Consider the following 24,684-nt stretch of genomic DNA (forward strand, 5'->3'; position numbering starts at 1 on the left):
CCAAATTCGCGTTGTTTACTTTCAAATTAAAGCTTCTTAACATGTCGAACAAGTCGAACATGCTTTAGTTAAACTGCAGTTTAAATAGAATCTGCTAATATATTTCAGATGGATCTTTGGAAATTCAATATAAATGTGAGCATGTTTAAAATCACTTCATACAAATTATTGGACTATATCTCATTTGTAGCCTGTTGCAGATTTTACACACTCAACAACCTTTTAAAACTATTTCAATTCTTTATCTGATTGACATACGCAGAACGCGAATAGTTAAGTCTCGAATAAGGTAAATGCCTGTGCAAAATTCCCTATCCATATATATGGATTGACGGACATAGTGTAAAAGCCATGCCGAAGAAGATTCCTTGGTCGGGAAGGGGTGAAAACCCGCCTCCAAGGTGTAATCCAGATTTCCCGCCGTCTCCCTCTGCAATCTGCAGTTAAATTTCAAAGCGCCCTATCTGTGCTGCGCCGTGCCGGAGCTCTGGCCTTGACTGTTGCCTGACAAGTGGGTTGAGCAGATCGTGCCAAGAGGTAGCATTCCCAGCGTGCGGTTTGTCCGCGCCCTTGTCATGGACAGTGATTGGTCGCAAGTGGCGGCAAAAGTCTAAACTGCTGTGAAAGAACAGGAACAGTAGTGTGTGTGTGTGTTTCTGTGTGCAGCATCTCAGCCGCGACAGACAGGAGACGCCAATCATGGGGAATAGCAGCTCTAGCTTTATGACTCGCTCGAACTGGAGCAACGTTAACCTGACGAGCAACAGCAGAGCGACTCCGGGGCTGCACTGGCATCAGGAACATAACCCCAACTGTGAGTTGCTGCTTGCACTGTCACACGTCTGTTTCTTTCTTTATTCTTCCTTTCCTTCCTTCCCTGTACAGTATTGGACTGCTATAATGTACCGATGTACCCCTTGCCTGTGATATTTATAGTTTGTGATCCTCAGTTGCTAAGTGATGCCAGCAGATCCCTTGTTGGTTACGCGGTTAAAAGGTGTGTAAAAATGCAGCGTCACTGACATCACTGGCATTTTCATCGACAAGCTGTCGAATGAGAGAAAAATAAGTCCGATATTTGAGAAGTGGCAGTTGCGCTGTCAAGAAGCGCGGGTTTACTTGCCGTTATTGTAAATAAATCATGTCTGAGTTCATAATAGCTGATAACGTTCACTTCATTCCAGGTCCAAAAGGCAGCTGCGTTGCGGAGCGGTAGGAATAGGAAGTGTAGGTGGGGCACGTTGGAAACAATTCCACCAGTACAGTTTCCTCTTTAGCCCTTAAGAATATCTACATAAATAATCAAATAATGTTTTCAATTATAAAATGCCACTGCAATGTTTTTTTTTCTTGTTTCTTGCCTGGATTATTGACATTTTATTCCTCAAGAGCTGCCCAGTGATCAACTCAATAAAAAAAGCAGAATCAAGCCCAACAATCTGTGATTTTAAAGCAACAATTCAATTAAAGTACAAACTGGGTTCAGTTTTGAGGTGTTGCACTTTCTTAATATTACAAGATACGGTAAATATATGTAATGAAATGAAATGAAATGTGTGAGAGGGAAACACTCCTTTCTTCAGTGGAAGATCATCCTCTCTCCCTGAAAATGCATATTCATCGACTGGGCTTTTGGTTTGCACTGATTTCACTGACTCTTGTTCTAAAAGCTATGTTTCACTCTGTGTTAAATAGTATGGTAATGTCAGCCTTCTATTTGGCTGGAAGCGATTTATTTACCTTAAATAGCAGTGTTTACACATTATGGATACAAAGTAGTTTTTTTTCCACATTTTGTTTTGACTTACAGTATAAGTTTTTGAGATGGTTGGACATACATCCAAAAGCATCTCCTCTCTGATTACGGGAAACTTTGCTCACATGCTTATATTTAATTTACTCATGAGAGACTTCTGTTTCTGCATTGGAACTGTTATCTGTTGAGCTGCTAAATGGTCTAAACTTGGTCCCCTCCTGTTTCTCAACTGCATACTGCATTCATGAACTACATATGAAAACAAGTCATGTATATTTTAACAATATATTTACATATGTATATTTTAACAATATTCAGCATGACCATTTCTCCACTGCATCTTATTTGTCAAGCTATTTCTGTGCCACCCAGAATGTTCAGAAATAATCTCAGATTAAATAATGGAAACTGGAGACGTCTCCTTCCTTGACCTCAGGCTCTCTCCATCCTTTCTTGGTACCACGCCTCAGCTTATATCAGTCTGAATTATGCATCCTTTTTTGATCCCTATTTTCTAACCCTCTCGATCACTAGCACTGTCTTCTTCTCCTAATATTGCCTATTCATAGCTCTATCTTGTTCTTTCTTTGGTTAAACCCACATCTATGCCTCTGTAACTGCTAGATTCTTTTTCTCAAGTTTTGAGATGTGTGCATCACTTGCAAAACCAATATTTATTGACTGTTTCCAATTTGCTGTGAAGCCTATTGGTCAGCCATTGTCTTAATCCACAACTGTACAAGTAATGGAGTGCTGTTGGACAGAGAGTTATAGATTTGAATCATTGGAGGCTGAAGGAACAGCAATGTACTTCAATTCAGGATAGTGTGCGACCTTGAGACAGAACTGCTATGGTTTTCTAGCACTCCTAGAGATCACTGATTTTTAAGAAGTGCCATTGGAGCTGGACTGCTGAGAAATTGCACCAACTCTTTCTGATCTGCAGTCATCCAGGCAGGTCAAAATATTTTATTATACTGTTGACTTGTGCCATATAGATGACAGAAAGGCTTAGGGAAGTTGTGAAGTTGATCAGTCACTGGAGGATACTGGCTCCCATGGCTACATTGTACACCTGGTTAGTCCATTTGAGTTTCTGGTCAATAAAGATGGTCAGGATGTTGACAGTGGGATATTTGGGATAGTAATGGCATTGAATGACAAGTTAGACTCTTCCTTTGTTTAAGATGGGTTTTTTTTTGCATGATTGTTACTTGGTTCTTATTTTCCTCAGCTTGAATTGGTTTTGCTGTATGCAGGCATGAACGATTCTATTAAAGAAAAAGTTATTAAAGAATTGAACATAGTGCAATGATCAATAAATGTTCTCACCACTCTCCCTACGATGGAAAAAAACTTATTGATGAAGCCATTGAAAGTAATTGGGACAGGGTTCTGTTTGGGGAACCCTTGTATCAAAGTTTGAGGCTAAGATGACTGATCCTCAACTACCACCTTTGGATGCCATGACTTCAACCAAAGAGGAGTTTTCTCCTTGGCCATTCACTTCTTTTTTTACTATGGTTCCTTAATGCCAAGATAGCTTTCCGTGGAGAAAAGCTGTCTTTATGCTGAAGGCAATAAGACTGATTTCATTTCTGGATTTCAGATCTCTTGACCATGTTTGGACTATGGCTATGATGAGGCAAAACGTGAAATCCAAAATGAAATTCAGGGAGCAGTTATTATGAATATATCTTCTGAATTCCAGTGAATACAGGTCAAGAGCCATCAAAAGCTCTTCATATGACAAGTCATTCAATCTTGGAATCATTTTTTGTGAACCTCTATTCCTTTGAATCTTCTCCAGTCTCTATACACCATTTTTTAAGATAAGGAGCCCCAAACTGCTCACAATGCACCAAGTGAGGCCTCATCAGTGCTTTATAAAGGCTCCGCATTACACCCTTGATTTTACATTGTAGTTCTCTTGAGATTAATGCTAACATCGCAATTTCCTTTCTCACCACCAACTCAATCTACAAATTAACCTTTAGGGAATCCTGCACAAGGACTCCAAAAGTCCGTTTGTATCTCAGTTTTTTGTATTTTCTCTCCATTTAGAAAATATTCTTCTCCCAAAGTATTTGATTTGAAAATTTTGGAATCTATCTGTAGCCTCTTCTCAGTTCACATCTATAACTTATGCAGCTGTAATATTCTTTGAGATCTCTTTTCCTGAAGTTTTGGTTTTATCAATAACCAGTTTTAATTACTCCACTATTGGCAGCCGTGGCTTCAGCTGCATACTGTACCTCCTAAAATACCAGAATACCATCCTGTAATTCAAGCCTCTTTATTCCTCTCACTTTTCATTCCTCAAAATGTTCCTTTTTGATCAAGCTCTTGGTCAAGTATTAATATTGCCTTATCTGGTTTTAACTTTAGTTTACATTCCAGCCAAGGATCCTGGGACATTATATTGAATTAAAGGTACAGTAATATATAAACATGTTGTGATTGAATATACCAAGTTCTTCCCAGTTGTCGAGAACAGGACAATATTTTACTCACAGCTGGTGTTGTGAATGGGAATTGCTTACTGAGCTATGACCTAACAATATTGAGTTGTTACAACTTTAGCAATGATTTCTTTTCATTATATAGAGGATTAAGAGAAAAGATTTTCCTTGGCTGCTTTAAAATAATATACTGTATTGGAGGGGTCCATGACCTCAGCCTCTTTCCATATTGATAGAGTCTTGTTAAAGTCCAAATATTCTGTCATTCTTCATTAGTATGCTATTAAGAAAGCTCGTGACCAGGATATTTTTGCCCAGTGCATTGAACTGCGGAACAGATGGATGAGAATTCAGAATCCCAAGTATATACAGCATGTTACAGTTTGGACCCATCTGCAGAAAGACATACAGTGGATTCTGGTTAATTGGGCAATCGGTTAATTAGGTTAGCTGCTTATTTGGGACAACTCTTAAAGAACAGAAGGTAATATTAAAAATAGCCAAGTATACTTTGGACACTATGCCACTTAATTAGTGCAAGAGACTATTGCCAAACAGTTTCTAACTAGTATAAGATGCTTGTACTTGTATGGCTGTAAGCCATTAGTCCATACTTGGAGCAAAATGCTTTTAAACAGTGTCAGTTGTATGTGCTTGTCTTGAAAAAGCAATGAGTTTTGTCACTGATAGTTGGTGAGAAATAAGGAGCTAGACAATTTAAAACTGTTTTGCTCACTGCAGTTTCAATCATTCAGGCTTGGAGATGCCAGAAACAGCTGGGAGTGAAAATGAAACAATTTTACTATATTAACAAGTCGGGATCTGCAAAGAATTTTAAGATTTCAGCAATCATCTTGTATGTTAGAATGTAAATGAAGATTTGTAGGATGCCATTACCGATAGGATCGTTTGAAGGTTGTCCAATATCTACACTAGGTGTCTACTGAATTTATACCTTTGCAGTCAATCAAAAGAATGTACCACTGTACACTGGATAAATTCCTCCGCTGATAACTATCAGGAGCTAATACATAGTGTTATAGTACTGTAGTAGTATTTTTAGTGTTCTAATGTATTCTGTATTTCATTAAATACATAACCTATCACTCAGTTAAAAGGTAGTTTGTCTTTTTCATACCTTTTAACTATTTCCATAAAACTTCAGCTAATTGGGGCAGCCGCTTAATTGGGCCAAAATTTGCTGGTCCCAATGTGTCCCAATTAACTGGAATCCCCTGTATTGGTACAAAATTTTATTGCATTTAGAAAAGCAGCAAAAAGTCATGTAGAACAACTTAAACACTTTAAAGTGGTTTGATCTCGGTAGAATATTAATTCCATCTGAAAACGTTGATTTTTTAAAATAAAATCACTCTTCTAATAACTCCTGAAATAATCTCCTGTGATAACAATTTTCATTTATATTGCACTGTTAATAGAGGAAACATGTCTCAAGACACTTCACAAAAAAATTTTCTAACAACAAATTGGCAGCAAATGATTTGATGAGATATTAGATGAACAAAAGCTTAGTCAAAGAGGTTAGTTTTGCAATGTTAAAATGAGGGAAAAGAGGGATGAAGTGGTGAGATTTTGGTAAATTGGTTTATTATTGTCACATGAACTAAGGTACAATGAAAAGCTTTGTTTTGCATGCCATTCATATAAATCATTACATCAGTATATTGAGATAGTACAAGGGAAAAGCAATAACAGGCAGCAGAATAAAGTGTTACAGCTACAGCGAAAGTGCAGTGCTAGCAGACAATATAGTTCAAAGCCATTATAAGGTTGATTTTAAGGTCAAGAGTCCATCTTATTGAGCAAGAGGACCATTTAAAATCTTACAACAGTGGAATAGAAACTGTCTTTGAAGCTTTTGTATCTTCTGCTCAATGGGAGTGGGGAGCAGGGAGAATGTTCAGGATGGGAGGGGGTCTTTGATTGTGTTGGCTTCTTTACCGAGGCGGTGAGAGGTATAAGTTATATGGAGGGGTCTTCACGCACTGCTGCTGGAACCCCTGCCTCCCATCCCCCCACTGCCACTCCGCAAGCCTGACTCTCTCAGGTTCTACTTGGGTCCTCTGAGACCCCATCTTCCTCACCCCACCATCTCTGAACACCCCCAACCCCCCTTCCTCTCAGACACTACCAAACCTCTTCCCCCCTCTAATCCCAGCTCTCATCCATGTAGGGTTTTCACCATTCCCTCCGACCTTCTCCTCTCTGAGGCATAACGTTCTGTCCTCGGTAAGGGCCTCACCTTTGCCCCCTTCTGCCCACACCTCAGCGAGTTCTGCGCCCGCCAAGTGCCGAGCTCTTCATCTGCTGTTTCCGTCTCTGAGCATACTTCTTTGGCAAGGACTCTGCACCCTGCACCGATGACCCCTTCTTCCATCTTCAACTCTCCTCTTCTTCCTGGACACCCTGTCCTAGTCTTCTGCCTACTCTAGAGCTTTTCATTGCCAGCTGCTGACAGGACATCAACCATCTAGACTTCAACACTCCTCTCTCCTGTTCCAACCTCACCCCTTCCAAATGGTCTGCTCTCAACTCCCACAGCACTAATCTCCCATCCACCGCCACCAAATTCATAGTTCCCGCACTCCTCACCTCCCGTTTCTACCTCCTGGAACTGAATCTGGCCATACAATACTTGAAGGGAATTCCAGAGCTTTTGTGTTGAGGCAGCAAGTGGTAGGAAAATTACATTTGTGGATACTCAAGAGGCCTTTTTGGAGAAGTGTATATACTTGCAGTTATGTAGCAGGAGAGTATTACATCGATCGGGAGAAATGAGAAAATGGAGGATTTGAAAAAGAGAATGAATTTTTATAAATTAAACCATTGCTTAACCAGGCACCTGTGCAGCCCAGCAAAAAAAAAAGGATGATGGATGTGGGTAGTAAAGTTTTGGATGACCTAACATTTATGAAGGACAGAAGAAGGGATGCTGGCCAGGACTGTATTGAATAGCAAACTCTAGAGGCATGGATGAAAATTTCAAACATGTTGCTCTTCTATAACAACAGATATTAATCTGTTTCCCTTGGAAAACCCTAAATACAAAAAGGTGATATATTTCAGAGTGTAAGCAATGATTCTGCCCTGTAAATAGCATTCACATCTCATGGGATAAACAAAAATAAGGAATAGGAACAGGAGTGGACCACAACTTGAGCTTGCAATGTCATTCAATAAAATCATGTTTGATCTTTTATTCTGTATTTCTGCAGTGTATCCTATGATTCTCTTTGTCTCCTCAAACCCACTGAATATATTCAACTGAGCATGCAGTCTCCTCAGATGTACAGAATATCAAGGTTTACTATCCTTTGAGTGGCAAAACTTTTCTTCATCACAGTCTTAAATGGCCGACACCTGATTTTGACTCGTTCGAAGCTCTTTGAGAGAAACATCGACTCAAGCTCTTGAAGATTGCCTCTCTTTGTAAACTTCATGGAAAATAGATCCTTTTAACTCAATACATATTTAATTGACAATGCCGAATTCTCAGCAAACAATCTAGTGTAATGTTATTCTTATGTAAGCGACAGAGTAAATGACTATGATTACAATCATGTGACTGGTGCATTTCTTTTTCCCAGGATTCACCCATTTCTTCAGTCTAGCCACATTATACTTGACTTCTTTGTTAGAAGAGGCAGCTAATGTCTTATGAGAGTGACCGTTGTGCCTCCCTTCATTATCAGCCTGTTTCAGTCTTAGACCTGCAGTCCCACTTTGTCAGCCTGTGAGCATGGAGCATTCAGGAATTTTGGACTGGATGCATGCTTATTAGTTCTATGGGGTGATAAAGCAAATCTGTTGTTATATCAATATTGCCAAGTATTCTGTTGAAACCTATGCATTATTTTGAAAGTAGATGAATACTGTTGTGTGATACTTCATCAGGTTTGGAATTGCTATGAATGGCTCTGCATCTAATTGAAATGTCATTAAACAAGTGAGAGAATATTTACCTTGGTAATCTTTTGGAAAATAGCAGATTTCTTCTTTATTTGCATTCGAGTTTGTTGTATGGGTGAGATAGCGTTGAGTTTTTCAGCCATTTACATCTTCCTATTCTGCTACTGCTTATCTCTGGTAGTGGTTACTTGAAAGGAGCCTGTAACTATCTTGGATCGACAATGCTATATACATACTGTAGATTTGTGAAAGGGTCAGAGAGTCATACAAAATGGATGTGGGCTCTCCAGCTGACCACATGCATGTTGACCATTGAGTACCTATCTATGCTAATTCCATTTATTAACTTTTGGTTCCATACCCTTCTAAACATTGGAGGTTCAAGTGCTTTCTGGATTCTTACATATTGTGAGTGTAGTTTCCTCCACTCTGGTAGAGTCGCAAAGTACCAATTCCTTCTGGGAGAAGAAGTTTTTCCCCTGGACATCATAAACCTCGTACCCTTAACCATAAATATCTGCCTTCTACTTTCAGATATTTCTGCTTTGGGAAATTATTTCCTAGCATCCTACCCTATTTACGCCCTTCAAAATTTTGTGCATCTTTATCGGATTCCCCTTGGCCACTTCTGCTCCAAGAAAAATAAACCCAATCTATCCAGTCCTTCCTTGTAACTCATGATAACTCCTTCCCAGGCAAGATTGTAATTAATCCTCTAGCATCAATTTCTACTTTTCAGTGTTTAGTTTACTTTATGTGAGACTGAGCAGCCTGCTATCAATGACCAGCTCACTTTGACTCTCGATAGTCTTATATAACGTCACTAGAAAAATTAACTCCACATTATAATCTGAGCCATGCATAGCCCTGAAAAGTAATGTTCTGATAAGTGATACATTAAGACCACATTGTAAGTCCTCTATAACTTGAAGGGACAGTGTTATTTTCATCAAGTTAAATCAGATTGTGCGTTGTGAGGATAGGTAAAATCCTCAAAACATGGCATTCTTGATTTATAAAAGTTTTGGCGTAATTTCCTTGTTTTTCTAACACATTTTCTGTGCCATAAGTTTTTTATAATACAGAAAAAAGAGTTGTCTTGCTGGTTTAGAACTTGTTAATAATGTGTTAGAAAAACAAGGAAATTAAGCTAAAACTTTTATAAGTCATTGTCAGTCCTTAGGTGGAGTGTTCTGTTTAACTCTACAAACTGCACTTCAGGAAGAACTTCAGAACTTTAGAAGGAATATGTACCAGAAAGGGACAGTTTTTCCCCCCACTATCTGAATTATTGATCATGTAAAGTGATGGAGAAGGAGAGGTATTCAAAATTATTGATAAAGTCATTTCCACCAGCAGTCACTAGAGAATATTAGTGTTATTGAGCAGAAGAGCCAGAGAGAAAAGGAGTTTTTTAATGCTTTGTGTTTGAACCATGATTTAGAAAATATTGTCGATTTTGGCAGATTTAATGATAATTTTCAAAAAGGAATCAGATATCCATTTGAAAAGCTGAAAAATACATAACTATACTATCCTTTGAGACCATTTTTAAAAATAACAATAAACTGAAAAGACTCCCAAGTTACTTTGAACTTAATGAACTTAATTTTTTCTCAGTTTTTGCCAATAGCAATTGTAGCATTGGCTCATAACATCATTGCTCTGTGCAACATTTAGTTCATATGTAATGTTTATTCTTGTTTTACAAGCACTTTACAGTGCTTGGCCAAGTTTTTCTTCCTACTTACCTCTATGTGAAGTCAAATAAATTCCATTGTGTCACTTTATCACTGATACATAATTTTAAGTATGTTGTTTGTCCCATCTCTTAAAAAATATGAAACATGTTTTTCAATATAATATCCCTTTTTAGAATTTGTGTAATTGTAAATGAAAAAGGTTTTTGTAGTGTTTCAAGATGATTCATGTTTCCCAGGAGAAAAACAAGGACACTTTCAAATTCCAGAAGTCCATGCCAATTGTAAGATAGTAGAAGACATTTGAGATTAACCCTAACTGGCACTTAACCAACTCATCTACAACTATAATTTTTGTATTCTACCAGATAAGTAACTGTCATTAATCTGCACAATTAACTGTGAGTGTGAGATCTTTTAATTGTTCAGAATTTATTATCTGTATGAAGTTCTTATCAACTGATTATTTATCCTAGAGTTTTCAGAAAACATGAACTGCTTTTGAGATTTGATATCCTATGATTTAAAAATGATGTCAAGTTGATGAGGTAGGTTTACGTTGTTTGGTTGAACATGGATCTCTTCAAATTTGAATGTAGAGGTTGGTTCTGTGATGAGGCACCAGCTGTCTGTCCTGCACCTCTTCAACTTTTGCATCTGTGAACTATGTTGAATGTCAGATGTCAGTACTGCTGCTCAACCCACCACAGTATTCTGCAGTAATAATGTTTGTATCAGATAAGGGGCAGGGTGTACTTTATATCCACACTTAAGACAAGCACATTATTTCACTATTTTAATTTCAGTAGTTTAATGTATTTTAACTAACTTTATTACTTTATGTTTTTAATTATATTTTGCTAATTTTTAACCATGGTTAAATCCATTTAAACTGTTTATAGCGATCACTTAATATAAAAGGAATTTAAAATAGTGAAGAGGGGTGAGCAATCAGGGCTATCAGGGGGTTGTGGAGGGCATTAGGTTCTGCCCCCTGAAATCTCGTTATCAATTATGGCACATTCTACCTTACAAAAGGATCAGACCATCAAGGCCTTCAATACAATTTGTACTGCAAATGGAGTGGTTACACCATTAGTACGAAGACCAAATGTATATGCCAAATAAGATGGAGCACAATGTGACAATATTTTTTTTTCAATAATACTCTTTGTGTAACAATTTGTTTTGTTAATGCAATATTTTATTCAACTGTGGTTCCTAATGATTCCTTATGATAGTGAGGTAAGTTTGAAAATTAAATTATGTTGTATGCAATTGATTATTGGTTATTTTATGTTTAATAATAAGCATGATTCAATGTAGAAAAATTTAACACAATGATTTGTATTTTTATAGTATAATAAAAAAAACATTCCAAGATACCTGGCATTGCATACTCAAATAAAACATAGACCACATTTGACAATTGTCCTGACAATTTGACAGGAAGAGATGTCAGTAAAACAGGAGGGAGAGGTAGTTTTAGGAATCTAGTTCCAAAGATCACACCAAGGCAATAGAAAGTACAGCTGCCAATGACAAAGTAAATTGTGAAATAACAGAAGAAACCCACGACGGTCTGAATCAGATGACATCAGGAGAGCAGAATCAGAAAAGCCAAGTATTTTAAAACAGACTCATTTTTGGAATGGAGGCAGTGTATATCAACAAACAAAGACATGGTAAAAGAATGTCCCCAAAATTGTTCATGAATATGGAAGTGAGAGTAAACATGCAGATTGAAGTTTGGGGAGTAAAGTGGTGGGGGGGGGGGCAGTAAATTTGGGGAAGAGCAAGGCAGATACAGTATATTGAGGTCATGATAGGTACTCAGCAGAAAGCTTGTTTGAGGAAAGCAGAGAATAAATCTTAATTAGACTCTATTGCATGATCAAGAGATGCATTTGCTTCGTAAATGTTTACAAATCTTGTTTGCATGCACTTTCTAACTCTGTCTCCTAAATAGTGAAGTAACTGAGGCACATTAAAGTTTGGAATTCCACTAGTAGGTTTGTTCACAAAATAAATTCTTTCCCCCAGGAAAGAATTTAAGTTCTACTTTGAAGAAATTTTTCAGATAGGGAAACTATTCTGTTGGAGCTAATTTGTAAGTTATATTTGGGAAATAAGAATTGATGTATATATTTTATATTACATTTAAAACTGTGACATATCCAAGGTAAGTTTGAATACTTCAATGCTCACCTAAATTAACTTCTTCATCTCATGAACCTAGAATGTTAATAGATTTCCCTTGCATGATCTTTTCTAAACCTTTTCCGCCGGGATCAATAAAGTATGACTATGACTATGAGTATGACTGAATGAAAATGTGCTGTTATCATTTGGTTTTCATTATGCAAGCAAATACATCACCCATTTGGGCTATACACATGGAAGAAACTGCCTTGTTCGGTGGATTAAAGGGGAATGGGATGATAAAAGTAGGATGGGATACAACACCCTGAAGAAATCATGTCAGGGTTACAAGCATGACTGAAATTGAGCTCTTTCCAAACTCTATTGATTAAGAAATAGCACTTAAGTCACTAAAAAGCTCAACTTCACAAAAACATTATCTGAATTTGCTGGCAATTGAAGCATTTTAAGGTTACCACATTAAATCATCATGATGACACTGGTGTCCACATCAAAGATTATGACAGATAATATAAGTGGTGTCTTAGGCTCAAATATCTTTAGTTGGTTCTTCAGTAACTTTTCTTCCATTTAAAGATTAGCTTTATTTGTCACACGCACATTGAAACAGACAGTGAAATGCATCATCACATCATATCAGTGAGGATTGTCCTAGGCAGCTCACAAGTGTCGCCATGCTTCTGGCACCAGTGTAGCATTCCCACACTCTCTAACCCCAACCCTTGGAATGTGGTAGGAAACCAGATCACCAAGAGGAAGCCTGTGCAGTCATTGGGAGAATGCACAGAATCCTTACCCACAACAGTGTGAATTGAACCCCAGTTTTACAGTTGCCAGTATCTACCGCTACACTACTGTGCTGCCCTATAACAGTTCAAAAGTAAGGATGTACATTTGTGGTTGGACAATATTTAATGCCATTCACACCTCATAAGCAAATGAATCAGTCCATGCCTGCATGTAGCAACATCTAGACAATATTGAGGTATAGTGTGATAAGTGGGAAATGGGCATTGTTAACCATCTAATCTGGTAGCATCACTGAGATCCCAGTGTATCATTGATCTGCAACTCAACAGGACTAGCTGCAAAAGTGAATGGTTATAAGAACAGACCAGATAGTGAGTACCTTGTGATGAGTCGCTCATCTCCTGTTACCTGAAGTGTTTCCACCATTTACAAGCAGAAGTTAGGAGTGTGATACACTATACTCCTAAGGCAGCTCCAATGACTCTCAAAAAGCTTGATGCCATCTAACACAAAGCAGCCCACTTGACTGGTATCTCATGCACCACTTTAGACTCTTTGCCCCTTCCCAATATTCCTTAATGGTGTTGGTGATGATTTGCTTCTTGAATCAATGCAGTCCTGTTCCTGAAGGAGATGCCACAGTGTTCTTTGTTAGAGTCCCATGATTCAGGACTGAGTTTCTTTGCTGGCTTTGTTGCTTGGCACTTCTACAGCCTTAGCCATGTCGCTCATGTTTCTAAATAATATGCAATTTAAAGATTAAAGATTAGCTTTATTTGTCACATGTACATTGAAATATACAGTGAAATGCATTGTTTGCATCAAGTCAAATCAGTGAAGGTTGTCCTGATGAAGCATTTTGGCTCAAAACGTCGACTGTTTACTCTTTTTCATAGATGCTGCCTGACCTGCTGAGTTCCTCCATTTTGCTTGGATTTCCAGCATCTGCAGATTTTCTTGATGCAGTGAGGATTGTGCTGGGCAGCCCGCAACTGTTACCACTCTTCCAATGGCTATATAGCATGCCCACAATGCACTAACACTAACCGTATGTCTTTGGAATGTGGGAGGAAACCAGAGCACACAGAGGAAACCTACATAGTCTTGGGGTGAATGTACAATTCCTTACAGAGAGCAGTGGGAATTGAGCCCTGATATTATAGCTGGTACTGTAAAGCATTATGCTAAGTACTGTGCTTCCGTAGTTGCTAAAATCGATCATGTTTGCTGCCTTATTTGTTTTAAATTATCAAATTAAATATGATTGTACCATGTTTATTTGAAAGCTGAAGGAATATTGTTCAGTTGTCCATTCTGCAGATGTACTTAGTCCTTGTTATCAAAAACCTTGATAATACCAGAGTCCAGTTCTAGTTTATTTCTTTTAAAGGGATTACTTAAACATTGAATCTATCACTCACTGACAAGATCTCACACTATTCTCCCTGACATGCTCAATTTCCCTTGCATTACTTCATATTTACAAGAAGAATGGTTACCCATCTTTTAAAATATTGATGTGGTTGTCCATTTTCTTAACCTTGCATTTTTACGCAATGTGGGTAGACAACAGAATATCAAATATTAATTGTGAAATTCTTATTTCTGTGATTGCAGAAGATTTTCAGTCACACTTTTGGAGAGCGATGATTACTGCAGAACTTAATTTGGCAGAATTTATAGTTAAAGTCAAAAATTCAAGAGCTGATGTTCAAGAGATGCCAGTTTGTTCTTAGCTGTACAAAAGCAACATGCAATTGTATTCCTCCATGAATGGGGGAATCACGGCCAAGCTCCACCATTCACGAGGGTAGAATATCATAAGGCTCAAATTTCCTTTGGAAATTTGGATGTTGTCACAGAAAATTAAGATGTGTCATTTTTTTTTCCAAGTACATTTTAATAAATATCATGATAAGTGTTTGCTGTCAACAACCTCTCAAGTACTGGAGAAAAGTAATATCCTGCCAGATTTTATATGCTGTACCAATTCAAAAGAGAACTGTTTTTGATTTTTCTTTCCATTACTTTGTTTTGATTGTCTGATATGATATGACATTACGATTACACTTCCAACTTGCGCTTCTTGTTTGCATCATCATTGTGTTCCACTTGCAGTAACTGGCCTCACAACAGTTTTTGGAAATTAAATGGGGAAGTGGTCGAGGTTGCTCATTAGTTACCGAAAAACTCTTTCATCACTTCTGTAACATTGCCTATCATCATCCCTTACTCATTTACTTGACTGATGAATCCGCTTCTGTAATTACTGGACTTTGATTGTTTTTATCCTTACTAACTTATGAAATATGGCAAGATCAATACTTCTTGAACATCCCAATATCCTTTGATGATGTTGGTGATCTTTCACCTTGAACCAATACAGTTTTGTTAATGAAGGAGCTACCATAATGATGTGCTTTAGGTGAAGGAAAATAAGGAGTAGGGTCTCGATGAAGTGCCAATCAAGCAGCTTCCATTGTTCTGAATGGTATTAGGCTTTGTGAGTTTTGGAGGTGCAGTCATCCATGCATGTAGAGAGTATACCATCACACTGTTGGTCTGTGCCATGTCGCTGGTAAATTTGGCTTTGAGGTATTAGCATATGAGTCACTTGCCAAAGGACAATCAGCCCCTTGATAATCAGTCTTGTCACAGTACTAATTGGAAACAGTTTGAGGCGTGACTTCAAAATCTGGTCTAGTACATCTTGACTTGATTCCAAAGAAACAGTACCCTACAGATTCAAAGGTCATCTAAGCCATATAATTTATTGTGCATTCTACCCATCTATCTGATATTTGTCTAGATAGTATGTCATGGAATCTCTAATTCTGGATGCTGCATACTAAAGATGATTGAGTGACAGAGTGGAGATACGTCTCTACCAAAGGAGGTGTAAGGCACTCCTTCCCTCCGTTAGCCTGCAGGTCACCCTTGGGCAAGGTGTAGCACCAGCTTAGCCCCACAATCAGGGTCACGTGAAGCCATGGGAGCAGGTGGTATCACAAGTCCTGGTTATGCGGCCACTGACACCAGGCAGACCATCTCTGAGGAGTATTGATAATGGCTGGGCTCACCCGTTTTGTAAAGACACTGCCCAGAAGAAGACATAAGCAAACTACTTCTGTAGAAAAATTTACCAAGAGCAATCATGATGCATGAATAAGACCATGAACGCCCATATCATATGACATGACACATAAGAGCAGAAGATACAGGAGCAGAATTCGGCCATTTGGCCCACTGCATCTGCTCCACCATTTCATCATGGCTGATCCATTTTCCCTCTCAGCCACAAACTCTTGCCTTCTCTCTGTATCTCTTCATGCCCTGACGAATCAAGAATCTATCAACCTCTGCCTTAAGTATACCCAGTTACTTGGCCTCCACAGTGGCCTGTGGCAACAGTTTCCACAGATTTATCACTCTCTGGCTAAAGAAATTCTTCCTCATCTCTGTTCTAAAAGGATGCCCCTCCATTTTGAGGCTGTGTTCTATGGTCTTAGACTTCCCCACCATATGAAACATCCTCTCCACATCCATTCAATCAAAGCCTTTCAATATTTGATAAGATTCAATGAGGTCACCCCTCATTCTTCTGAATTCCAGCCTGTAGAACCATTAAAAGCTTCTCCTATGACAAGCCTTTCAATCCCAGAATTATTCTCGTGAACTCCTCTGCACCCTCTCAAATGTCTGCACATCCTTTCTTAGATAAGGGGCTCAAAACTGCTCACAATACTCAAAGTGAAGCCTCAACATTACATTCTTGCTTTTGTACTCTAGTCCTCGTATAATGAATGCTATCGTTGCATCTGCCTTCCTCACCACTGATTCAACCTGCAAATTAAGCATTTGGGAATCCTGTACTTGGACTCCCAAGCCCCTTTTTGTCTTATATTTTTGAATTTTCTCTCCATTTAGAAAATCGTCTACATTTTTATTTCTTCTACCAAAGTGTTTGATCATACACTTCCCAACACTGGATTTCATCTGCCACTTCTTTGCCCACTCTCCTATCTGTCTAATTCCTTCTGTAGACTCTCTACTTCCTCAAAACTACCTGTCCTCCACCTATCTTAGTATTGTCCACAAACTTGGCCACAAAGTCAACAATTCTGTCATCCAAATCATTGGCATATACTGTAACATTAAAAAAGAATCTGTCCCAACACGGACCCCTGTGGAACACCGCTTGTCACCGGCATCTAACCATAAAAGGTTCCCTTTATTTCTACTCTTTGCCTCCTGCCAATCAGCCAATGCTTTATCCATGCTAGTATCTTTCCTGTAATACCATGGGCTCTTAACCTGTTAAGCAGCCTCATGTGTGGCACCTTGTCAAAGGCCTTCTGAAAATCCAGGAACCTAACATCGCCCGAGTCTCCTTTGTCTATCCTGCTTGCTATTTCTCCAAAGGGTTCCAACAGATTATGATGATGATGACTACAGATGAATGATACCATTGGAATATGGTATAGTTCTATTGGTGAGAAATATGGATCTAGGAAACACCATACTGATAAAGTATGAAAAATACTAAAGCGATTTTCCCAGCTGAACCATTACATAATGTTTTGGTCTCATTTGTTAATAGATGCTGGCCTCAAAATTCATAAAAGACATGTTTAGTTTACATCAAATGTGAGAAACATATTGATTTAGTATATGGCACCACAGTAGCACATATTTGCTCATATTTGCCTTGCAGGATGTCATCCAAAAGCACACACAAGGGCCTCTCCTTTGGAGGGTTGGTGAGGATGAGGTGGAGGAGATCAAGCAGGTTATGGTTGAAGGTGCAATATTGGTGGAAGAACCAACAGGGGAAAACAAAGCTTCAGTTTAACTCTGCATGTTTGTGAATGTCCTGTGCTATTTACGGACCTGAATTTTCTGTCAGTGATTTAGAAGTGTGTGTTGCTTGCCATTGGTTATGTGCAGTAAATTGCATGTGTACATATTTTACACATATGAAAGATCAGGTATAAATTTTCTCAGTATCAAAACTTGCAGATAAAGTACTAAGTTTTGTTTAGTAGTTGGACTTTGAACTAAATTCCTCTGCTCAGTGCCCAGAATAATTGTTGCTTCTGAATGAATAACCAGCCTACCAGTATTTAAAATATTTCTCAATTTAAATAGAGTACTTGGGAGCTCACTGGATATTATTTCTACGTTCAATGTCAAAGACTTTTACATTTCTCCTAGAAGTACTTGAATGCAACAGGTTACATACAATATCAGGTACTGTGAAGTGTCTCAGGTTTGAACAAATCATTCCTCTGAGTACACTTTGTTCATGGAACATGTCATAGAATTCTTGTGGTTTCTTAGTCCACAGATATAGAAGAATAATGGGTTGGAGCCTTGGCAGATTGCTCCTAGCATATCCGTGAGGCCCAGTGCAATGTAGCACCCAGCATCTTATCTGAGTAACAAGCTGACTGCTCAGAATAATGGCTTTAACAGCTGATAATGTCCGTCGCCATACAGATCCCTGCCACTGTCTCACTGGCTGTCACTATTTCTGAATTGGCTTGATATTCAGAAGTATTTAGAATCACTCAGGATTTATTAATGAATAATGTTAAAAATGTAAATCATTATTTATATTCTGAAAATTAAGTTCAGATACAGTTAAACATAGCTTAAAAGTCAAATTAACTTAATTATACCAATTAAAACCTCTGCAGTGTTGCCCAGCAGCTGATTTCTTCCATTCACTTCCAAAAGTATGTTGGCACCAAGTGTCGTTATGTATTAAGCTTCTCTCTGTCCCTGTTGCTGTGGATGATAGGCCAGTTCCTGTTACCACACAAAGTGCCAGTCAGCTGGATGTTGCTACACTTCCAGTCCTTTGTGGATGAGTTCTTCCAAGTAAGCACCTTTGACCACAAGTTCATCTGAGGATGGTCCACACAGAATATACTGCAGATTCTCCTGGGCAGGGACAGTATTGACTCTGCTGGTTTGTCCCCTGAGGGAGTGGTTCAAACCACCTGACAGAATTCCTCTTCGCCTCATCTGACTTGCATTCCCAGTCCTCAGATTAGCTGTGGTGGGGAAGAGATGGGCACCCACCTGATTGCAGGATGCAAACTTGCTGAGAGTGTGTGGAGACGGATACAAGAGTCCATGTCCCAGTTCATCCCCAGCAGTTGCGTAACAGAGGACTCTCTGATCTATGGGCTGTTCCCAGGGACGCACAATGAGACAGACATCCAAGTGACACTGGAAGATAAACAACACAGTGAAAGATGCCCTTTGGTCTGTTGGTTTTTAAGCACAGGGAGATGTCTGTAAGGGAATGCTACAGACTGGGTCAGTCCAGGTGTATATGCTGAGGGTTTAACTGAAGCTTGGGGCACCAATGTTCAGGCTCTGTGGGGAATGACCACAGTATAGGGTCCTTCTAGAACTGCACATGGAGGGGCAGAGTTGTTTGGCGACAATGAAACGGGTTAACACCTCGGAACCATGTGATGCCCATGGTGCAATGCTTGTTTGGGCTTTTTTCTTCAAAAGTTTACACTTCTGAATGTAACAACCATGAAATTAAAAGTGTCTTTTTTCTGCAATATTTATTTCTTTGTTTATATATTTTATCACAAATACAGTCTACTTTTGAAATTATAATAATGTGCAAGGCTACATTTCAAGTGTGGCTCAAGAGGGAGTAAATTACAACCTTGCCTCATTGGCAGAAATGGATTGTTCTCTGCAGAAGATCAATCTCATAAAGGATTTAGATTGACCTTGTGGCTAAGACTATATTCCACGAATTTTACTTGTGATGGCAAGGAGTGCCAAAGAAATCGATACAGCAAATTCCACCAGCTACACTCCTTAACTTAAAGATAATTGGTTCACAAATCACCTGGATAAAACAGTCTATTAACTCAGTAAAAACTTTGAATTTGTTTATAAAAATGTTTATATGTGATGTAATCGCCATAAAAATTTTTTGAGTGTCTGGATTTTGTATAGACTTCAAAACAGAAGAGAAGTTTAACTGACAAAAACAGTAACCAAATACTCCTATTTAGCTAGGCATGGAATTGCAGAGACAAAGGATCCCAAAGCATATTGCTCAGAATTAAGTGGACTGTCACAATGGGTGAAGACATTTACACATGCCTAACCACCTGCCAGCTTTGATTTGCAAGCTGTTTCCTTTGTATAACTTTCTGCTGAGGAAAACTATAAGAATTCTCATATTACCAAAAAGGCAAACAACCTGAAAAATTAACAGATTTTGTAGGTAGATAACAAGGTAGGAAATGATCAGGAAGTCCGCAAAAGAAGCATTAACACTAAAAAAGTTAATGGCTTTTCATCTCAGATCAGAAAAGTCAATTTAATTCCCGAGAGAAATCCAATAAATGTACATGAGCCTGTCTGGCATTAAGGAAACTTTTTTAAACAAATGAAATAAAGGAAGCTACACAATCCTCTATTTTTGTCATCATGCATCATGATCTGCGTAAGCATCCTACTTGCCACGTGAATTAAGTGACATTGGCTGATTATATGGACATTCCATGCATATGGCTTGTTACATTTTAGCCCTTTAAGTTAATGATGTCAAACATATTTTTGAGAACTACTAAATAGCTGCCAATTTATTAAAGGGAAATAATAGTGAACCATAAAAATCTTTGAAAATTGTGTCAATTCCACAGTAGCATAACCAATTAGCTACAAATTTCACCAATAAAAAAATATTCTAACTGGATAAAGAAAAAAGACTACCAATCCTTTACACTGCTGACCTCAAACATAAAGACATTCCTGGTATTACATATTGATCAGAAATGTAGAGTACGATAATGGATGTATTTATCAGCACTCACCATGGTAGTAGATCATATCTGACAAGAAACTCTGGAGTGTGCTCTTGCAGCTAAAAGCAGAAAACAGGAATATGCTAACAGCAATTCCCTCCTCCACAACTCTCTCTCCTTTTAATAGTCATAAGTCATGTAACTGGTGTGATCTCCAAGGGTGCAGTGCTAGCCGGAGCGTACCGGAGTGCGTCCGGCACGTCTTTAAGAAAAAAGCCGAAATGAGCAAGCTAATTAATTAGGTGCCGCCCACAGTGATTTGAGTATCTCAGAAACTGCTGATCTCCTGGGATTTTTACACACAACAGACTCTGGAGTTTACAAAGAATGGTGCCAAAAACAAAAAAATGTCCAGCGACTGGCGGTTCTATGAACAAAGACATCTTGTTAAATCCACTCACTGGATGTTTTTTTGTTTTTGGCACCATTCTTTGTAAACTCCAGAGTCTGTTGTGTGTAAAAATCCCAGGAGATCAGCAGTTTCTGAGATACACAAATCACTCTGGGCAACACCTAATTAATTAGCTTTTTTATTTTGGCTTTTTTCTTAAAGACGTGCCGGACGCACTCCGGTGCGCTCCGGCTAGCACTGCACCGCTGGTGAGCTTTATAAATTCTAGCGCAGTCTAAAGACTATGCTAGAATGGTTCCAAGAGTGAGAACTATAATAATAGCCTGTTGCCCCAGCACATCAAAATTTGCTTCATAACTTTGGCTAGAGTTAATGTAGGAGATTGGGGGAGAGAGCCTGGCAGCCTCATTGGGAGGCAAGGGAGAAGAACTGAGAGAGGTAGGAGACAGATGATGGTCAGCAGTGAGGAGGGTGTTGGAGACCAGGGTGTAGGTGTAGATAAGGGGAGGAGGAAGGAGCTGGGGACAGGTGTTAATGTGTGTTGGAGGGTGGCATTCAATGTGGAGGGGAGTAACTATTTAATAAGCTTCTCATCTACCTGCATGTGACCCCAGGACAATACTGTTGGAGTCAGACCACCTTCTGGGAGTGCCCTATGAAGAGCATCCCAGGAACAATAGTTCAAGTTCAAAGATTCAAAGCACATTTATTATCAAAGAATGTATAAATTACACAGCTTGAAGTTTGTCTGCTTATAGGCAGCCACAAAGCAAGGGTTTGAATAATCCAATTAAAAAAAAGTCCAAAATCCACATCGCAGAGCAAGAGAGAGAAAGACAGACATCATGCAAACAATAAAAGCAAGCTAACAGCATCCTGAAGCAGACTGAGTCCTAGGTCCACTCCCAGGGCAGCCAGAGTAGGCCAAACCAATCCTCACTCCCCAGTTGGGCAGAAATACTTGGAGCAATCCAACCTTGCACCCAAGTTAGGTAGATGGGCGTCAAAACTCTTCCACATCAACTCCTCCCTAAGTCAATGACTTCATGTCTGGTAGTGATACGGATTCTGTCTGTGAACATGGCAGCTCAAACACAGCGCCTCGCAGTGCTCCAGCATGGCTCATCCCCGACCCAACCTCGCCTCCGCCTGCGTCCTCACTGTCTGTGGCGATAGTTCACCACAACTTGCTTCACAAAAGATGTTATAAGTAATGTTTTTAGTCGATTCTCTTGCCTTAAGATTTACCAGTAAGCCTACACTCTGTAGTTCTGCAGAAATGTTGTTCATGATTGGATGTGCTTGGTTGAATATCACACTAATTGTGATTTGATTCATAAATAGTCTCAAATGTGATTTTTCTCTGGATTAAATTAAGCTTTAGTTCTGAAAAAATCCAGCAATTGAGTTTATGAACAGAAGTTTTTGCATCCATTTCTTAGATGAAGATCTGTGAAAATTTTGCTGAGGTGCAATTTAGCTTTTAATTGTTTACCAAGTTATTGTTACTGCTTAGCACCTCTTGGGCATGAACAAGGCATAATATTTACATAATAATTATCTTAGATAAATATTTCAATACTATATGGATTTAAAAAAAAGTTACTTTGTATTTTATTCTTCAAGTTTGTTGAGTTGAATTGTGCTGGATTCAAGTCACTGCTCTTTGCATTCTCCCACACCCATGCTATCCTACTACAGATTTGAACATCCATTTGTCCTGGGCTTCCCATCCCGTCCCAGAAGCACCAAGTTAAATTGTCTGAGGCCTAAACTGGTGTTTCTATATGACTCTCACCTTGCATTCCCTTGACTTTTAACATGAGGTAATACCTGGGACTAGAGCCTTGCCTCCTATCAAAATTCATGGGTCAAGAGTATTTCAAATGTCCTTGAGGTAAAAATATATTAAAAGCTATTAAGTTTTCAAGTAGTCAAGTCTAAAAAATTATTAGTTATATTCAAATGTAAACTATTTATTGAACACAAGTGAAAGACAATAAATAATTGAAATAAAGTAAATATTTAAAAAATAAATAGCATATTTGCTGTTTTCTTTCTACTCCCCAGATCTTTTCTTTCCAATTCCCAAAAGGAAGAAGATTTAGATTCTGCAACCAGTGTAACTGGTGTAGGATCACAGTGTCAGATTTCTCAGCATAACAGTGGGGAATCCCAGCGCAATTGTACTCTGCATACGGACTCCAATTGCAGCGCAGCAATGGAGGACATTGAAATATGCTCCTGTCACTCAACTTGCCCTGGACTTGACAGCAGAGCCTGGGTGTACCTACCTTACTTACTTAGTTGAGTCCATTACCCCTACTAGGGTATTGGTTGACAACAACAGCTCACAGAGTCCCCTGCGACAGGCTTTCTAGGTGACCTCAGATGTAGCTAATCTTCTTGATGTATCCTTCCTCTCCCAGGAATGAGGTCTTTGGAGCTTCTGTTGGCATTTCTGTAGCTCTGGGTTTTCATGGGTTGGAGTTGCTAACCCCAGGCACAACCCTTCTCCTTTTACAGCCAGGCTGGGGACCGTCCATGGTGGAGCAGGATGTACTTACCTGCCAGTGAATAAATGATGGCTGATTCCTTCTGCAGCTCAATTCAGCCTGTCATATTTTGGCTGCTTACATGAACACCCTTCAGACATTATTTTCAACTCAGCCCAATGTTTAAAAAAGTTAGTTAAAAATTATTTTATTAATTTTATGGTGTTTTGCTTAGCTACTGAGTCTGCTTGATGAGATCACTTGGTGGACAACAGAGATCCGTTTGAAGTGACAATTAACAGCAACAGATGTTGGTCAAGGGGAAATTCACACACTCTAATTGCAACATCTCTGTTGGGAACATTTTCTGAGGTCATCATGGGACAGAAGCCTGTTTATAGCTGGCATCCTTAAATGAGTCTGATATGGAGAGTTATTACACAGGGATAGTCTCAATGCTTTGTGTGTGCAAAATAGCAAGAGAACTTAAATCAGAAAGTCACACATTTGGCAGGAGGATTTCTTTCTTTCTTAACTTCTTGTAGGTCATGTAATCGGCTTATCTCCCCTCATGCCACGTTAACATAGCGTACAGTGTGACGCAATTGTAGCTTGGGGCGTTCTGCAGTTTGGAGTTCAGTTCCGGTGCCTCTCTGTAAGGAGTCTCTGTAAGTCCTCCCTGTGGAATGCATGGGTTTTCTTTGAGTCCTTCAGTTTCCTCTCACTGTCCAAAGATGTACTGGGCAGGTTAATGGGTCATTGTAAATTGTCCCATGATTAGGTTAGGGTTAATCAGGTTTGTTGGTGGCTGTTGGGGTGGCGTGGCTCGAAGGCCCGGAAGGGCCTACGCTGCACTGCATCGCTAAATAAAATAAACACATCAATAAATACATATATTTATTTGATTCTATATGACTATTGAAAATACAGTAAATGTTTGGATCTGCGTGACATACTGACCAGAAAAAGGAATTCAGATTCAAATAGTGGCAAGATATTTCTTAAAATGCCTTTGCCTACGGTGCTGGTCAATGTCAAAATGAGTAAGGAGATAAAAACATAACGAGTAAATCATGATGACAACTAAACTGGAGATGGATTGTCCCAGTGGAATCTATGATCTTTGATTCCATAATTCAAAAATTACTTTTCTCTGAGCCAGTTATATAAGTTGCCTGGTCTGTTGTTGTGACTACCTTTATATCTGAACCTTTGCTTGAAGTAAA

General features: G+C 38.9%; 1 protein-coding gene across 1 annotated transcript in view; it reads left to right on the plus strand.

Annotated features, from left to right (window-relative positions):
• The first annotated feature begins 635 nt into the window (after positions 1 to 635).
• neurl1b (neuralized E3 ubiquitin protein ligase 1B) overlaps positions 636 to 24,684 on the plus strand; it is a 437,909-nt gene continuing 413,860 nt past the window's right edge. Inside the window, exon 1 of the mRNA XM_063053508.1 lies at positions 636 to 814. Within this exon, the coding sequence (XP_062909578.1) occupies positions 700 to 814 (115 nt within the window). The 5' untranslated portion in view covers positions 636 to 699. The remainder of the gene's footprint in view (positions 815 to 24,684) is intronic.

Source organism: Mobula hypostoma, chromosome 7, assembly GCF_963921235.1.
Source record: "Mobula hypostoma chromosome 7, sMobHyp1.1, whole genome shotgun sequence".
NCBI lineage: Eukaryota > Metazoa > Chordata > Chondrichthyes > Myliobatiformes > Myliobatidae > Mobula > Mobula hypostoma.